The sequence below is a fragment of the Elephas maximus genome, chromosome 7 (genome assembly GCF_024166365.1).
Source record: "Elephas maximus indicus isolate mEleMax1 chromosome 7, mEleMax1 primary haplotype, whole genome shotgun sequence".
Classification (NCBI taxonomy): domain Eukaryota; kingdom Metazoa; phylum Chordata; class Mammalia; order Proboscidea; family Elephantidae; genus Elephas; species Elephas maximus.
The window spans coordinates 7,250,785-7,265,755 of record NC_064825.1 but is presented as its reverse complement, the minus strand read 5'-3'; the positions used below and the strand labels follow the sequence as shown (position 1 = coordinate 7,265,755).

The 14,971-nt window shown below is 39.6% G+C and overlaps 1 protein-coding gene across 3 annotated transcripts in view; it reads left to right on the top strand.

Moving 5' to 3' along the window:
* The window catches only part of SIK2 (salt inducible kinase 2), a 137,322-nt gene that overhangs the window by 78,113 nt on the left and 44,238 nt on the right, over positions 1-14,971 (top strand). For all 3 annotated transcript variants that reach the window (XM_049889314.1, XM_049889315.1, XM_049889316.1), the window contains one exon: positions 13,280-13,441. In XM_049889314.1, the coding sequence (XP_049745271.1) occupies positions 13,280-13,441 (162 nt within the window). The remainder of the gene's footprint in view (positions 1-13,279; positions 13,442-14,971) is intronic.

Below are 14,971 nucleotides of genomic sequence, written 5' to 3'. Positions count from 1 at the left end.
ATTATCCACACAGTCAAATGCCTTTGCATAGTCAATAAAACACAGGTAAACATCCCCCTGGTATTCTCTGCTTTCAGCCAGGATCCATCTGACATCAGCAGTGATATCCCTGGTTCTGTGTCCTCTTCTGAAACTGGCCTGAATTTCTGGCAGGTCCCTGTCGATATGCTGCTGCAGCTGTTTTCAGGTGATCTTCAGCAAAATTTTGCTTGCATGTGATATTAATGATATTGTTCTATAATTTCTGTATTCGGTTGAATCACCTTTCTTGGGAATAGGCATAACTATGGATTTCTTCCAATCAGTTGGCCAGGATCCTGTCTTCCATATTTCTCGGCATAGACGAGTGAGCACCTCTAGCTCTGCATCCATTTGTTGAAACTTCTCAGTTGATATTCCATCAATTCCTGTAGCTCTGTTTTTCGCCAATGCCTTCAGAGCAGCTTGGACTTCTTCCTTCAGTACCGTCAGTTCCTGATCATATGCCACCTCTTGAAACGGTTGAACATCGACTCATTCGTTTTGGTATAATGACTCTGTGTCTTTCTTCCATCTTCTTTTCATGGTTCCTGTGTCGTTTAATATTTTCCCCATAGAATCCTTTACTACTGCAACTCAAGGCTTGAATTTTTTCTTCAGTTCTTTCAGCTTGAGAAATGCCAAACGTGTTCTTCCCTTTTGGTTTTCTACCTCCAGCTTTTTGCACATGTCATTATAATACTTTACTTTGTCTTCTCGAGCTACCCTTTGAAATCTTCTGTTCAGTTCTTTTACTTCATCAACTCTTCCTTTTGCTTTAGCTGCTCGATGTTCATGAGCAAGTTTCAGAGTCTCATCTGACATCCATCTTTGTCTTTTCTATCTTTCCTGTCTTTTAAATGACCTCCTGCTTTTCTTCATGTATAATGTCCTTGATGTCATTCCACAACTCATCTGGTCTTCGGACAGTAGCGTTCAGTGCGTCAAATCTATTCTTGAGATAGTCTCTAAATTCAGGTGGGATATACTCAAGGTCACATTTTAGGTCTCGTGGACTTACTCTGATTTTCTTCAGTTTCAGCTTGAACTTGCATATGAGCACTTGATGGTTTGTTCCACTGTCGGCCCCTGGCCTTGTTCTGACTGATGATATTGAGCTTTTCCATCGTCTCTTTACACAGATACAATTTGATTCCTGTGAATTCCATCTGGTGAGGTCCATGTATATAGTCACCATTTATGTTGGTGAAAGAAGGTACTTGCAATGAAGGAGTCGTTGGCCTTGCAAAATTCCATCATTCAATCTCTAGCATTGTTTCTGTCACCAAGGCCGTATTTTCCAACTACTGATCCTTCTTGTTTCCATTTTTCACGTTCCATCACCAGTAATTATCAATGCATCCTGATTGCACATTCGATCAATTTCAGACTGCAACAACTGGTAAAAATCTTCTATTTCCTCATCTTTGGCCTTAGTGGTTTGTATGTAAATTTGAATAATAGTCATATTAACTAGTCTTCCTTGTAGACGTATGGATATTATCCTGTCACTGACAGTGTTATACCTCAGGGTAGATCTTGAAATTTTCTTTTTGATGATGAATGCAACACCATTCCTCTTCAAGTTGTCATTTCCAGCATAGCAGACTGTATGATTGTCTGATTCAGAATGGCCAATACCCGTCCATTTCAGCTCACTAATGCCTAGGATATCGATATTTATGCATTCCATTTCATTTTTGATGATTTCCAATTTTCCTAGATTCATACTTCTTACATTCCAGGTTCCGATTATTAATGGATGTTTGCAGCTGTTTCTTTTCATTTTGAGTTGTGCCACATCAGCAAATGAAGGTCAAGAAACCTTTACTCCGTCCACGTCATTAAGTTCAACTCTGCTTTGAGGAGGCAGCTCTTCCCCAGTTGTGTTTTGAGTGCCTTCCAACCTGACGGGCTCATCTTCCAGCACTGTATCAGATAATGTTCTGCTGGTCTTCATAAGGTTTTCACTGGCTAATGCTTTTCAGAAGTAGACTGCAGGGTCCTTCTTCCTAGTCTGTCTTAGTCTGGAAGCTCAGCTGAAACCTGCCCTCCGTGGATGACCCTGCTGGTATCTGAATACTGGTGGCATAGCTTCCAGCATCACAGCAACATGCAAGCCCCCACGTACGAAAAACTGACAGACTCTTGGGGGATCTTAATTATACTAGTTTAAAATACTGTTAAGTGTTTGTCATTTATTTGCATGATGAAATTTTCTTCAGGAAACATTACAAAGCCAGAAACTCACTGCATACAAATTATAAATCCATGCTGGCACCGATTGCTTAATCCTGTAGATTTCAGAGGATTAAATCCGAGGTGTAAAATTGACATGGAGGTGGCCTCCAACCTCCTCCAACTTCACGAGGGGGCGAAAGAATCGCCATCAGCATCAGCCCGAGGCTGATTCCTGTGAGGCAGAGGTTGAGACATACCTCCCCTCCTCAACCTTTTTACCAATTTTGACACCAACTCTCCCTCCCACGGCACTCTCTCCTTCTTTGCTGAGTTTGATAATTGGTTGCAGTGGTCATTCTGAGCTCACAGACCATGCACACAGTTAAGGAGTTTATTAGGGAAGTAACAGGTTACAACTCAGGTTTAGGAACACTCAGGGTACAGTTCTTTGATCAGGACAGCCTCTGCTCAGCCCTGCTTCATCTTCTCAGCCCTGCTTCAGGCAGTCCTCTCTCTGGCCCTTGGCCCCTTGGGCCTTTGGGCTAGACCAGCCGCTGCCCTGCTTGGGCAAGTGTTATAGGGCTCTGTTGGCTCTGCCAATAAGTGCCCAGAGGCACCCTACTCCTGCATTAAGTCTCGGCCCGAAGGCGGTCAGCTCTAGCTTCATTGGTCAGCAAACCCAGCTCCAAGTGTCCGGAGGCACCCTACTCCACCAGCAAGCTTCCTGCTCAAAAGCATTCAGCCTTCTCACCCTGTGGGCTAGAAAGCCCACCACGCTGTCTCCTGCTAGTCTCCTGGTTCTGCTACCTCTGCTGCCACTGTTTCCCTGCTGCTGCCTCTCATCGTCTCTCGCCATCTCCAGTGTTACAGCTCTGTCTTTTAAGTCAAGGAAGTTCTTAGTACAGGGATCCCAGGTCCAAAGGATGCACTCCACTCCTGGTTCCTCTTTCTTGGTGGTGGTGAGATCCTCCCTCTGCTCTGGAATTGGCTCCCTTGGAAGCCTAGCGTTATGACAACACTGACCAATTCTCTTGTTGGGGCGCTATACATCTTATTTGCATAGTCCCAGTCAGTCATTTGGTGGGAGTTATAAAGGCTTTGGCTAGAAGGGCCATATTAAGTAATAGCTCTTTCATACTTGAAGGATTAACTTCCCCCTCCCTTCATTTTGCCAGTCCAGAGCAGTCATTAACAGTTAGCCCTTCAGTAGGGCAAAGAGCCCTCAGAGTGAGGTAACTCAGGTATCATCCACTCAGGTCTGCTGCAGTTGTCCATCTGATCTGGTCAGGGTCTCCGAAAGTCATCTCGGCTTTACACTTTCTGGCCTGTGATAAAATTTAACTGAGAGAAGATTTTTCCCTTGCTCTGAGCCTCACAAGGTCACAGCCTAGCAAAACCTTTAAGGGACCTTAGTCCAGCCTTTCGCATCAACAGGCTCTACAGTTGCAGTTTTTACAATCTCAGTTAACCCTGTTAACAGTCAACACCCACAACTGAGTCATATAATCCTATCAGCATCTTCCCCCATTCTGTTCCCTAGACCCATCAGCAAAAGGGGAAACTATTCAGCAGGGATTCTCCCTTGTCTCCCTTATTTTGAGTGTAAACACACCCACAAAAGCATGTAAGCCAGCCACTTCATGCCTTTATCTCCCTGTTTTTTCATAGCCAATGTTTAAATTGCCTGTCCCTATCAAACTGGTACTCTGTGGAAACTAGCATGTCTATACTCTTGGGTTCCCTCTGCCCATTTCTGAGTGAACTGTTCTAGCATTGCATCGTTGTTTTCCGCTCTTTCAATTCACCTGAAGAAAACCTACCCAAAAAGTAAATAAATAAATAAGTGTATTTGCCCGTTGATTTATGAGTGAATGATGACAATGTCTTAGGTCTCAAGTATTTGCTAAAAATGTAGGTATCTTCAGAGTATATATGTACATTGTTGTTATAGGCTGTTGAACCTATTCTGACGCATAACAAAACACACAAAACCTGTTGCCATTGAGTCGACTCCAACTCATAGCTACCCTATAGGACAGAGCAGAGCTGCCCCATAGGGTTTCCAAGAGCGGCCAGTAGATTCAAACTGCTGACCTTTTGGTTACCAGCCATAGCTCTTAACCACTACACCACCAGAGCTCCTTCTGACTCATAAGACCCTATATATGACAGAGTAGAACTTCCCCATAGGCTTCCTAGGCTGAAATCTTTATGAGAACAGATTGCCAGGTTTTTTCCGCCCTCGGAGCCGCTGGTGGGTTCAAGCTGCCGATCTTTTGGTTAGCAGCTGAGCACTTAACCATTGTGCCACCAGGGCTCCTTGTACATGTATATAGAAACAAAAGGACATTAAAGTAAAAAATTTGCTACCTTTATATCAGCATTTTATTCTCCAAGTTTGGCGTTTGAATCCTAGTTCCTAAAAATTGCATTGTTTAATAAACCATAGTCTCTTCTTTAGACTACATCTCTTTCCTTCTTAAGAAATAACAGCATATCAAAATAGCTATCTGGGTGTATTTATCTGTGTAAAGAATGTGTGAGAAGTGTGACCAGATTGGATTTATAAATATTATTATAACACTACCATAAATTGAGTAAATAGCATACAACATCAGTAGTTCAGCCTAGAGTGACTCATTTATCAGTCCAGTCATATTCATTACTCAGAAATAATTTACAACGGACTTTGAGGTCCTGTAGAGATGACAAAAATAGGTGGAATGAAAATACCTATTTAGGGAATTGTCTGGAATGTTTAATACCACCAAGATGACATCATCATCTGGTAATATTAAATATAAGTCTGATTGCTTTTCCAGGCTATTTAGTTGACATTTTTTTCCAAAAAATCACTGCTGAAACACAGTGCTAGGATAGTTAATGAAACATCGCTACATATATCAAAGTCAATAAGGAAAGCCAGCTGTTGTTCTTAGATAATATTTAGGGAGTTGATGGTGTTTCAGACAGTATCTCATTTTATGTCTGTAAGGCACTTGTTGCTTCATGCCATCTCTTCTATTGCCTGGGTGTGCCGATTAAAGTTTTTATCGTTTCACCTTTTTTCATACGTGTTAGAAATTTGTTTGCATTTTATTTTCCTAAATTTTTCTTCCTTGTGGCTTCCACGTCACCTATCAGGAGAGGTGCTTAAAAAGGCATTGTTTTAATTTTTTGCTTAATGGGACTGGCATCATTTATTTACATGAAATTCACAGTGTCATGGATTGAATTGTGTCCCCCCAAAAACATGTGTCAACTTGGTTGGGTCATGATTCCCAGTATTGTGTGGTTGTCCTCCATTTTGTGATTGTAATTTTACGTTAAGATGATTAGGGTTGGGACTGTAACACCACCCTTACTCAGGTCACCTCCCTGATCCAGTGTAAAGGGAGTTTCCCTGGGATGTGGCCTGCACCACCTTTTGTCCCTCAAGAGATCAAAGGAAAGGGAAGCAAGCAGAGAGGGGACCTCATACCACCAAGAGAGCAGCATCAGGAGCAGAGCGCATCCTTTGAACATGGGGTCCCTACACCTGAGAAGCTCCTTGACCATGGGAAGATTGAGTACAAGGACCTTCTCCCAGAGCCGACAGAGAGAGAAAGCCTTCCCCTGGAGCTGACGCCTTGAATTTGGACATTTAGCCAACTTTACCATGAGGAAGTAAATTTGTCTTTGTTAAAGCTATCTACTTGTGGTATTTCTGTTATGGCAGCACTAAATGACTAAGACACACAGTTTCAGATCATTTTAAGCACTCTTAATATGTAAATTAGGTCAGGTCTCTCACCTACTTAAAACTGTTAAATGGTCTCCCAGTATTTGAGTCCTTCCTTAGGCATATAAATCCTTGCGTAGTTTGACTTCCACTTCTTCACTTTTGTATGCCTTCCCCCTTCCTTACTCTTTATGCTCCAGCCTCGTTGGCCCCCTTTTGGTTTTGTGCATGCTTTTCCTGGCATGTTCTTCCCCCCAGCTAAAATAGTACTTTCTTGTAAAGGACCCTCCTGGCCACCTTAACTAGCCTCTACAAGATACTTTCCAGCTGATCACTCTATTTCCCTGGCATTTATTATATAGTTATTAAAAAAAAAAAAAGATTTTTTTTTTATAGTTATAATTTTTATTTGCCAACTTACTGTCTTTTCTTCAACTCAGAAGTTCCATGAGGGCAAAGTGCCAACCATAGTGGCTGGCCCAAAGAAGTCACTCAAATGTTTGTTGAATGAGTGAATGAGTTGAATGAGTTAAACTCACAGTAAACTTTAACTTTCTTCTTTAACATGATTCCTTGAGGGCTAAACCACTGTGCTTTGAGATTGACCTGAAGAGAGTCAGTACAGTTGAGTAAGTAGCCCTGTACTACAGTCTTTATCACTCTGATATAATTGATTTTATTCAGATTCATAACTGAGTTTTTTTTTTTTTTTTTTTTCCTTCAGGATCTCTACACATATGGAAACTAGGCCAAAAATCATGTTCCTTGTACATGTTTGTCTTTACAAGCCTTGATTTTGACCTATTAAGTATTCCAAATATGGAATTAGGTTTTTTCTAATATATTTTGTAACTACTAAGATTCCTATTAGACATTGCAGACAGCGTGATATGGCATATGGACAGAAGCCAATAGGATAGATGTGGAAATAAGGCATTCATGAAGGCTTCTTTGCCATCAAGTTAGAATTCATATGTGGAAAAGGTAAGGTTGTGTCCCTCCCACCAAAAACAAAACTTGGTGCTTATTACTGAGGAAACAGAGTAGTCTAGGGTTTAAGTGCATTCATTCATTCATTGACCAAGTATATTTTTAATGTATATTTTGTGATTAGCACTCTACTAGCTGTTGTTAGCTGCCATCAAGCCCCAATGCACCCCAGCCACAACAAAATCAGACTGTCATGCTGCATAGTGTTTTCACTGGCTGATTTTCAAAAGTAGATTGTCAGGCCTTTCTTCCTAGTCTGTCTTAGTCTGGAAGCTCTGCTGAAACCTGTTCAGCATCATAGCAACACTCAACTCTCCACTGACAGACAGGTGGTGGCTGTACTTGAGGTGCATTGGCCGGGAATTGAACCCATGTCTCCTGCAGGAAGGTGAGAATTCTATCACTGAACTACCACTGCCCCCAATTAGAACTCTAATAGGTACTTTCCATGTTATCTCATATACCATATTTTTACACAAATAACGCATGCCTTCTGTGTTTGTTTGCCAGCCACACCCTACCCCTGTGAGGCAGGGTCACAAGCACCACCGTGCCAATCCTCTTCCGCATATTGCTGCAAAGAAAAATTAGCATAGCGCGCATGAAGATACCCCCGGGGGGAGGGAAGGTGGGGGTGGCAAACAAACACAGAAGGCGTGTGTTATTTGCGTAAAAATTCAGTAATCTTCGTGTTTCCTGCTAGGTAAATACCCATCATACACATCGCCCCTACCAGTGTCACCACTTCCCTAATTTGAAGATGAGGAATTTTAGGGTTAGAGGTTAAATAACTTGCCCAGGGTCCCACAGTAGTGAGAAGTAGAGCCAGCATTCAAAATCAGGTTTGTCTGATTCTAGAACTTACTTCTACTATAATCTGAAATTTCCCTCTGGAAAAACCCCATTGCTGTTGAGTTGATTCCAACTCATAGCAACCCTATAGGACAAAGTAGAACTGCCCCATAGGATTTCCAAGGCTCAGAAGCAGACTGCCACATCTTTCTCCCTAGGTACAAGAAATCTGAAAATTTTATTTTAGGTGTTTTATTAAAGATATGAAAAGTCTGTGAAGTTATCTGTTACTACCATTATATATTGCCATCTGTTACTTTTATGTGGGCATTATAAATAATTTCAGAGTATATTTTCTTTTAACTGTTGCTGAAAACTTGAACATACATTCACAAAAGTCAATTGTAAATAACCTTTAAAACTTTAAACTGTGTAACTAAAAACTCATTTTAGTTCTTAGAAGAACATGGTTTGCTTCAGCAGTTCCAAATGGCTTGAAGAACTGAATCAGAGTCTGACAGATACAAACAGTCTAATGTAGGAAAATGGCTAAAAGCACAGTTAGATTGCTGGAGTGTACCACCGACAACAATGTCCTTTAATGTTAGTCAGACATACAATTTGAAATGATTATATGCTTCCAAAAATATTAGGGAAAAAAGCATTGTTCTAAAATCTATAGTTTCATATTCATAAATATGTCTCCAGGTTAAAGGCTTAATATAATTTAATATTATAAATAGTATTATAATTTAATATTTAAAATCAGGATAACCCATGTTGTCCTAATTCAGCACAGATCAAACATCTAATCTGTTCCTTATCTACTAGAACTCAAGATGTGGTGGTCCATATGTTAATATGCTAAAAAATTATTTTTCAGGTTTTTATTTTATTTAATGTACCTTCCTTCCTTACCTGCGTTTTATCCAAGATTGGTTGGTAAGAACAAATACAAGCGAAGGTGACAAAGATTAGAGTCCTGATCTACAATGGGAAGGGATTTTATTTCACAGTTACATTTTGTACTGATTAGAGGAAAGAAACATTAGAGAGAAAAAAATGAGTAGAGATTCGGGTTTCGAGATTGAAAATCATGGATCTTCAAAATGTTTTAAGAGAAAAACAGCTAATTCTGATTACCTTACTGTACCTTCAGGTTCGTAGTGGTCATATTCATGAAAACATAATTCTCTTCAAATTTGGTAATTAGAAATGTGAAGTCTTTGCAAATGTGTAGGTTAGGAAATCTGACCAGAATTTCAATTAGTTTGGTTCTTGTTTTTTAATTTTAAGACTAAGCACAAAGTATTATAATTGCTTCAGCCTGTTTACTTTACTCCCATATTACAAATAGATGAAATTATGAATTAAATCCTTTTAGCATGACATTAAATATTCAATTTCATTAATTATCTTTGGGACTATTATTATTCAGCTCCAGCTTTGAAAAAAACCCATAAAATCATTGCCACGGAGTCGATGCCAACTCATAGCAGCCCTGTAGGACAGAGTGAACTGCCCCGTAGGGTTTCCAAGGGGCAGCTGGTGGTTCCAGACTGCCGACCTTTTGGTCAGCCACCAATCTCTTAACCACTGTGCCACCAGGGCCCCCAGCTTTGAGAGAGAGCTTTGAGGGCTGCTAGTAATTTCTGACCAAAGAGTACATGGTTTAAAGGTAGTTTAAAATTTCCGACATTGCTGAAATTTAGATGAACTCGGCTAGTTGGGTTTCCCTACTTCTTTGGTAAACTTCTGGAAAAACCGTTCCTTATTTCTGGAGGAAGAGGAGGAATGCCACTAGATAATGATGATGATGATCATAGCTCCTAACATTTACTGAGCAGTTGTTATGCCAGATGCATAGCCAGGCACTGTGCTATGAAATTTATTTTTTTTTTTATCAGTAAGTGTAGGATGCAACATCGATTAATTATACTGTATAAAACTTTCATCTCTATAACTTGAAATGTACTTGTTGGTGCTTCAGCTATACTTAATTTACGGGCTGGTAGAAGATGATTCTAGAATTTTTGAGGTTGAGTAATTGTGAGATGATAGTTATACTGACTTAGAAGGTGGCAATGAAGTTTATAAAAAGAAAGATGAGCTCAGTCTCGATAACTTTGCAGCAGCAGAAAGAAATCTGTGTGCAGTTGAGTAACCATTGGTAGGCTGAATATGCTTGGCAAATCCGGAGGTTATTTTTATAAAAATTCAAATCCATGAATGAAATCCTCCAAGGCAGGGTTTTTAACCTCATGGCAAACCTAAGATTTTATAAACTCCTTAGAAATTGCATACAAATTTTTATGTGTGTGTTTATGTGTCTGTATAGTTTTCATTAGCTTCTCAGTAGCGTCTATGAGCAAAAGAAACTAAAACAAAAATCATAATAGTCACTAATGGTGGTAGCTAATGTGCCAAACACTTACTCTGAAAATTGGTATTTAAAAAGGAAGAATTAAGTATTCATTCTTTCTGACCTGTTCAAGTTGTATCTCAGGGTAACTAAATAGCCCTAGTTGACGAGAGAAAATTCTCCTTTCAACAGAAGACTTTCATCTAATAAATGTGATAGGAATTTTAAAAAATTAGGAAATCAATCTCTTGCGGCTTCTTATGAAATCATTGATTCAGTAAATATTACAAGTGTTAGAGCTGTGGTTCTCAGTGTGGCCTTTGGACCAGCATCTTCAGCATCACCTGGGAACTTCTAAAAAATACAAATTTTTAGGCCCCCTCCAACACTGTATCAGAAACTCTGGGAGTAGGCCCCAGTAATCTGTTTTAACAAGCCTCTAAGAGTTCTGATATACGCTGGAGTCTGAGAAATATGATATTAGCAGAAAGATTGATGAGGACCTTTATAATTGAAGGATCAAATCCAACCCCATTAACCAGGTGGCGTAGTGGTTCAGTGTTGTGGTTGCTAACCTAAAGGTTGACAGTTCACATCCGCTAGGCGCTCCTTGGAAACTCTATGGGGCAGTTCTACTCTGTCCTGCAGGGTCTCTGTGAGTCGGAATCGACTCGACGGCAACGGGTTTGGGGTTTTTTTTTTTTTTTTTGGTTGTATTCTTTCTAACAGATGCATCTAAAACATATTCTTGTTCTCTCCTACCTCTGAAACATAAACCTGAATCTAGTCAAGCTTTTATATTTGAGTCTCAATTTACAGGGAAACTGGAAGATAGAAGAATAAGGTAAATAATATGGGGAACCAAAAGACAAATCCAGAATGTAGGATGATTGACCCAGTTTCTTCAGCAAATCAGTGCAGTGGGAAAAAGCAGAGAGAGGGAGGGTACCAGAGGGTGGGGAAACTGTTCCAGAATAAAACAACATCACAGATAAAATAAGCAGGTACATCTTGTTTGGGTCCTATTTTAAATATGCCAACTAGGGAGATTTGAATTCAGACTGGGTATTAGATGTTATTAAGGAATTGTTAATTTTGTTAGGTGTGATGTTATTATGGTTATATAAGAAAATGTCTTTTTTTTTTTTTTTAAGAGATATGTACAAAAGTATTTAGGGTGAAACAAACAAAATAATGTCAGGGATTTGCTTTAGAATACTGCAGAAAAATAGTGAAAGGAAAAAGGATAAATGAAGCAAGTGTGGTAAAATGTTGATAACTCATAAATCTAGGGGATTCATCATACTGTTTTGTCTCCTCTCTTATGTTTGAAACTTCAAATAAAATAAAATAGAAAGTTAAAAAATCTGTCTGCAATAAATAATACATTCCCACCCAGTGCCGTCGAGTCGATTCTGACTCATAGTGACCCTATAGGACAGAGGAGAACTGCCCCATAGAGTTTCCAAGGAGCGCCTGGTGGATTCGAAATAATACATTAGGATATATTTACTCTTGTGCTGTCCTTTATCACACTGCATTGTAATTGCCTGTTTAGTTGTCCATACCAGTATTTCTCAAACTATCAGTAGTAAAAGACCCATTTTTAAATTGTCCAATCTGTTGCAGACCATTATTTTTATAAAATACAGTAAAAATCAATTACCAGAAAAGCAAAATGGGAAACCTACAAAATTTAAGTTTTAAAAGTTTTATTATTAAAGTCAACAAATATAAAATTGTGCTTCACTTAACAATCAGACGCTATGAGTCAGAATCGACTCAACAGCAATGGGTTTTTTAGGAACCCTGGTGGCACAGTGGTTAAGAGCTCAGTTGCTAACCAAAAGGTTGGCAGTTGGATCCACCAGCTGCTCCTTGGAGACCCTGTGGGGCAGTTCTACTCTGTCCTGTAGGGTTGCTGGGAGTCGGAATCGACTCGATGGCAACAGGTTTGGTTTTTGGCAACAATCAGAATAGATGTCATTCAAGGGGGAAGAAGCATATCTGTTCATCAAAGATAGGTACATAGTCAATTAATACAGAGAATTGCTCTTATACTCTTGTTTGTTTATTCTAAAATTGTAAGGAAATTCAGTTTTTGATGTGACACGTGAGTGTGCTTTGTGCATGTTAGCTTGAGGACCTCGTGCTTAACTTGAACTTGGACTGGTAACGGTGCTCCTCCCAGAGGAAGATGTATACCTAAACAGATTTTATGTTTTCGGCCACAGATTTTTGCCTCAGTTACTTCCAGTACTGATTGCCTACACTGCAGAAGCCATAAAGGATGAGGAAAATAACAGATATGCTGGGATACTTGCTGAGATTTTTGCTTAAAAAGCGACAGTACCAGCTCTTTAGGTAGTTGGTCTCTTTATCTCTGGAGCTCAGATGTTGTCATTTTTCTTACCATGTGCTGTTTATTTGTTGATATACTATTAGCTGTTGCTTTAAATAGTAATTCTAAGCTCAGATACTCCATGCCTTTGTGTTTTTTCCTGCTAGCCAATGTTGACTTAGCATTTTAAACAAAAAGAATTTTTGTCTGAGAGGTCAGTCATTTGTCCATGAGTAAAGACATCCCTTAAAATAAATTTTTTTTTTTAAAGTCCCTTGTCCAGTGGGATATCGGAGATTCTTGTTCTTTGTTTTACGTAAATTTTATTTTTAAAATGTTGGTTAGGAAACACATTCAATAAATTTTCAACAAAAAGAAGGCATGCTTAGGCATGAAAAGTATTTTGAGTTGTGCTGTGAGTATTTTGCCACCTGTTGTTGTCTGGTCTTGGTCTCTTACCATTTATCTGAACTGCAATGAAATATAATTGGAATTACTTCTCTCAAGGGCAAGGAACTTGGGAAACATGTTATTTGAACACTAACACTTGTTTTGTTTTGTTTTTAAATAAAAGCCGTTTGAGGGGGGAAAAAAAATCCTGAATGCTAATTTTTAAAAAATCAGTTGCCATCAAGTCGATTCTAACTCATGGTGACCCCATATGTGTCAGAGTAGGGCTGTGCTCCATATGATTTTTAATGGTTAATTTTTCAGAAGTAGACCACGAGGCCTTTCTCCTGGGTGAACTTGAATCTCCAACCTTTCAGTTAGCAGCCAAGTGCATTAATCATTTGCCCCACCCAGGGACTCCTGGATACTAATAGTGGGTTATTTTATTTTGGTGAATAATTCAAAATTCTTTCTTCTTTTACAGATTATCTTGCTAATCATGGCCGGTTAAATGAGTCTGAGGCCAGGCGTAAATTCTGGCAGATCCTGTCTGCTGTTGATTATTGTCATGGTCGGAAGATTGTGCACCGTGACCTGAAGGCAGAAAATCTGCTGCTGGATAACAACATGAATATCAAAATAGCAGGTAACTGGGACACAGCCGGCTCTAATGCAATCAGTGTTTGCTGAGAGAAACCTGCAGGTGCAGATTCAGAATCGTTTCCACCGATAACATCAAGCTTTCTCGAAGCGTATTTCATCCATTCAATTACATGTAGCTTTACGCATAATTAAAAGTAAGGGAAGTAAGTTCATTGTGAATATACGCAGTGGTAGGGCTGCGACAGGGGGCTGGCTTGTGTCCTTAGTCTGATTCGTGTCCAGGTCCCTTTGTGGGGGCTGTGCTGGAGGAGGTATGTGTGTATGAGTGCAAGAGTGACTGGAGGGCCAGGTGGAGCTGGAGGAGGTATGTGTGTATGAGTGCAAGAGTGACTGGAGGGCCAGGTGGAGCTGGAGGAGCAGTGTGGGTTTACTGGTGCTGTAACCTGCTCTGCTAATTATGGATGATGTCTGCAGGGAGGTTTCACACAGAGAAAATACAAGGGAGGCAATGGAAGTAGAATGAGAAAGGTTTGAGCCACAAAAGCACCTTACTTTGCTCTGGTATAGTAGAGTTTTGATTTATAACATGCAGACTAGAGGTAGAGGTTTTTTTTTTTGTTCCCATACTTTGCACTATTATAAAAACGTTTTTATTTTATATTCTCAGTTTCTTTATTCACATGGGCTAAACTCTTATTCATTCATTAAATATTTATGTGTCAGTACAGGCAGTCCCCGGATTATGAACGTCTGACTTACGTACAACCTGTGAACCAACCCCCAAAAAGCCAATTGTATTAAAAATTAGAGGTACATACAATGGTTCATGATAACAAATAGGCGCTACTTTGCCACACGTATCAGAAAATTATTGTTGCTGTATTATTATGTTAAAGATATTTTAGTGTATGTAGAAGTGCTTCCAGAATTTTTTTTATGCATACGATGATAAACTATATACTGCATACGAAGACAAACATTTGACTAACTGATGTTAGATAGGAACCGAACCCATCTGTTCTGCTTATAACGTACAAATTCAACTTAAAGATAGATTTTGGAACAGAACTTGTTCGTAACCTGGGAACTGCCTGTACTGGGGATACAAATCACTAAGTCGTTTCCTCTAATCTTAAAAGTCTAGTGGGGAGGTATATATAATTAAAATATAGTATGACAGTTGCCCTAAGTAAGGTATGTATAAAGTGCGGCGGGAGTAGAGGTGAGGGAACCAGTCTACCTGAGGAGTCACAGAAGCTTCACAGAGAAGGAACTATTTGAGCTTAGCCTTGAGAGGTGTGTTAGAAGTTTGCCAACAAGATAAATAGAAGTAGACATTCCAGGCAGACACTGTAAATACCACAGGCATGACAGAGGGATTGAAAGTGGAATGGTGGGGAACTATAACTCAATATTGGTTAAAAGTAAAATCTGTGGGAACTGGGGATTGACACAGGAGGAGCCGGCAGGCCAGGGCCAGAATCTGAAGGGTTTTGAATGTAAAAGATGTTAGAGTTTATAGTGTAATAAAAAAAAAAAAACCAAACCTGCTGCCGTCGAGTCCTCATAGCGA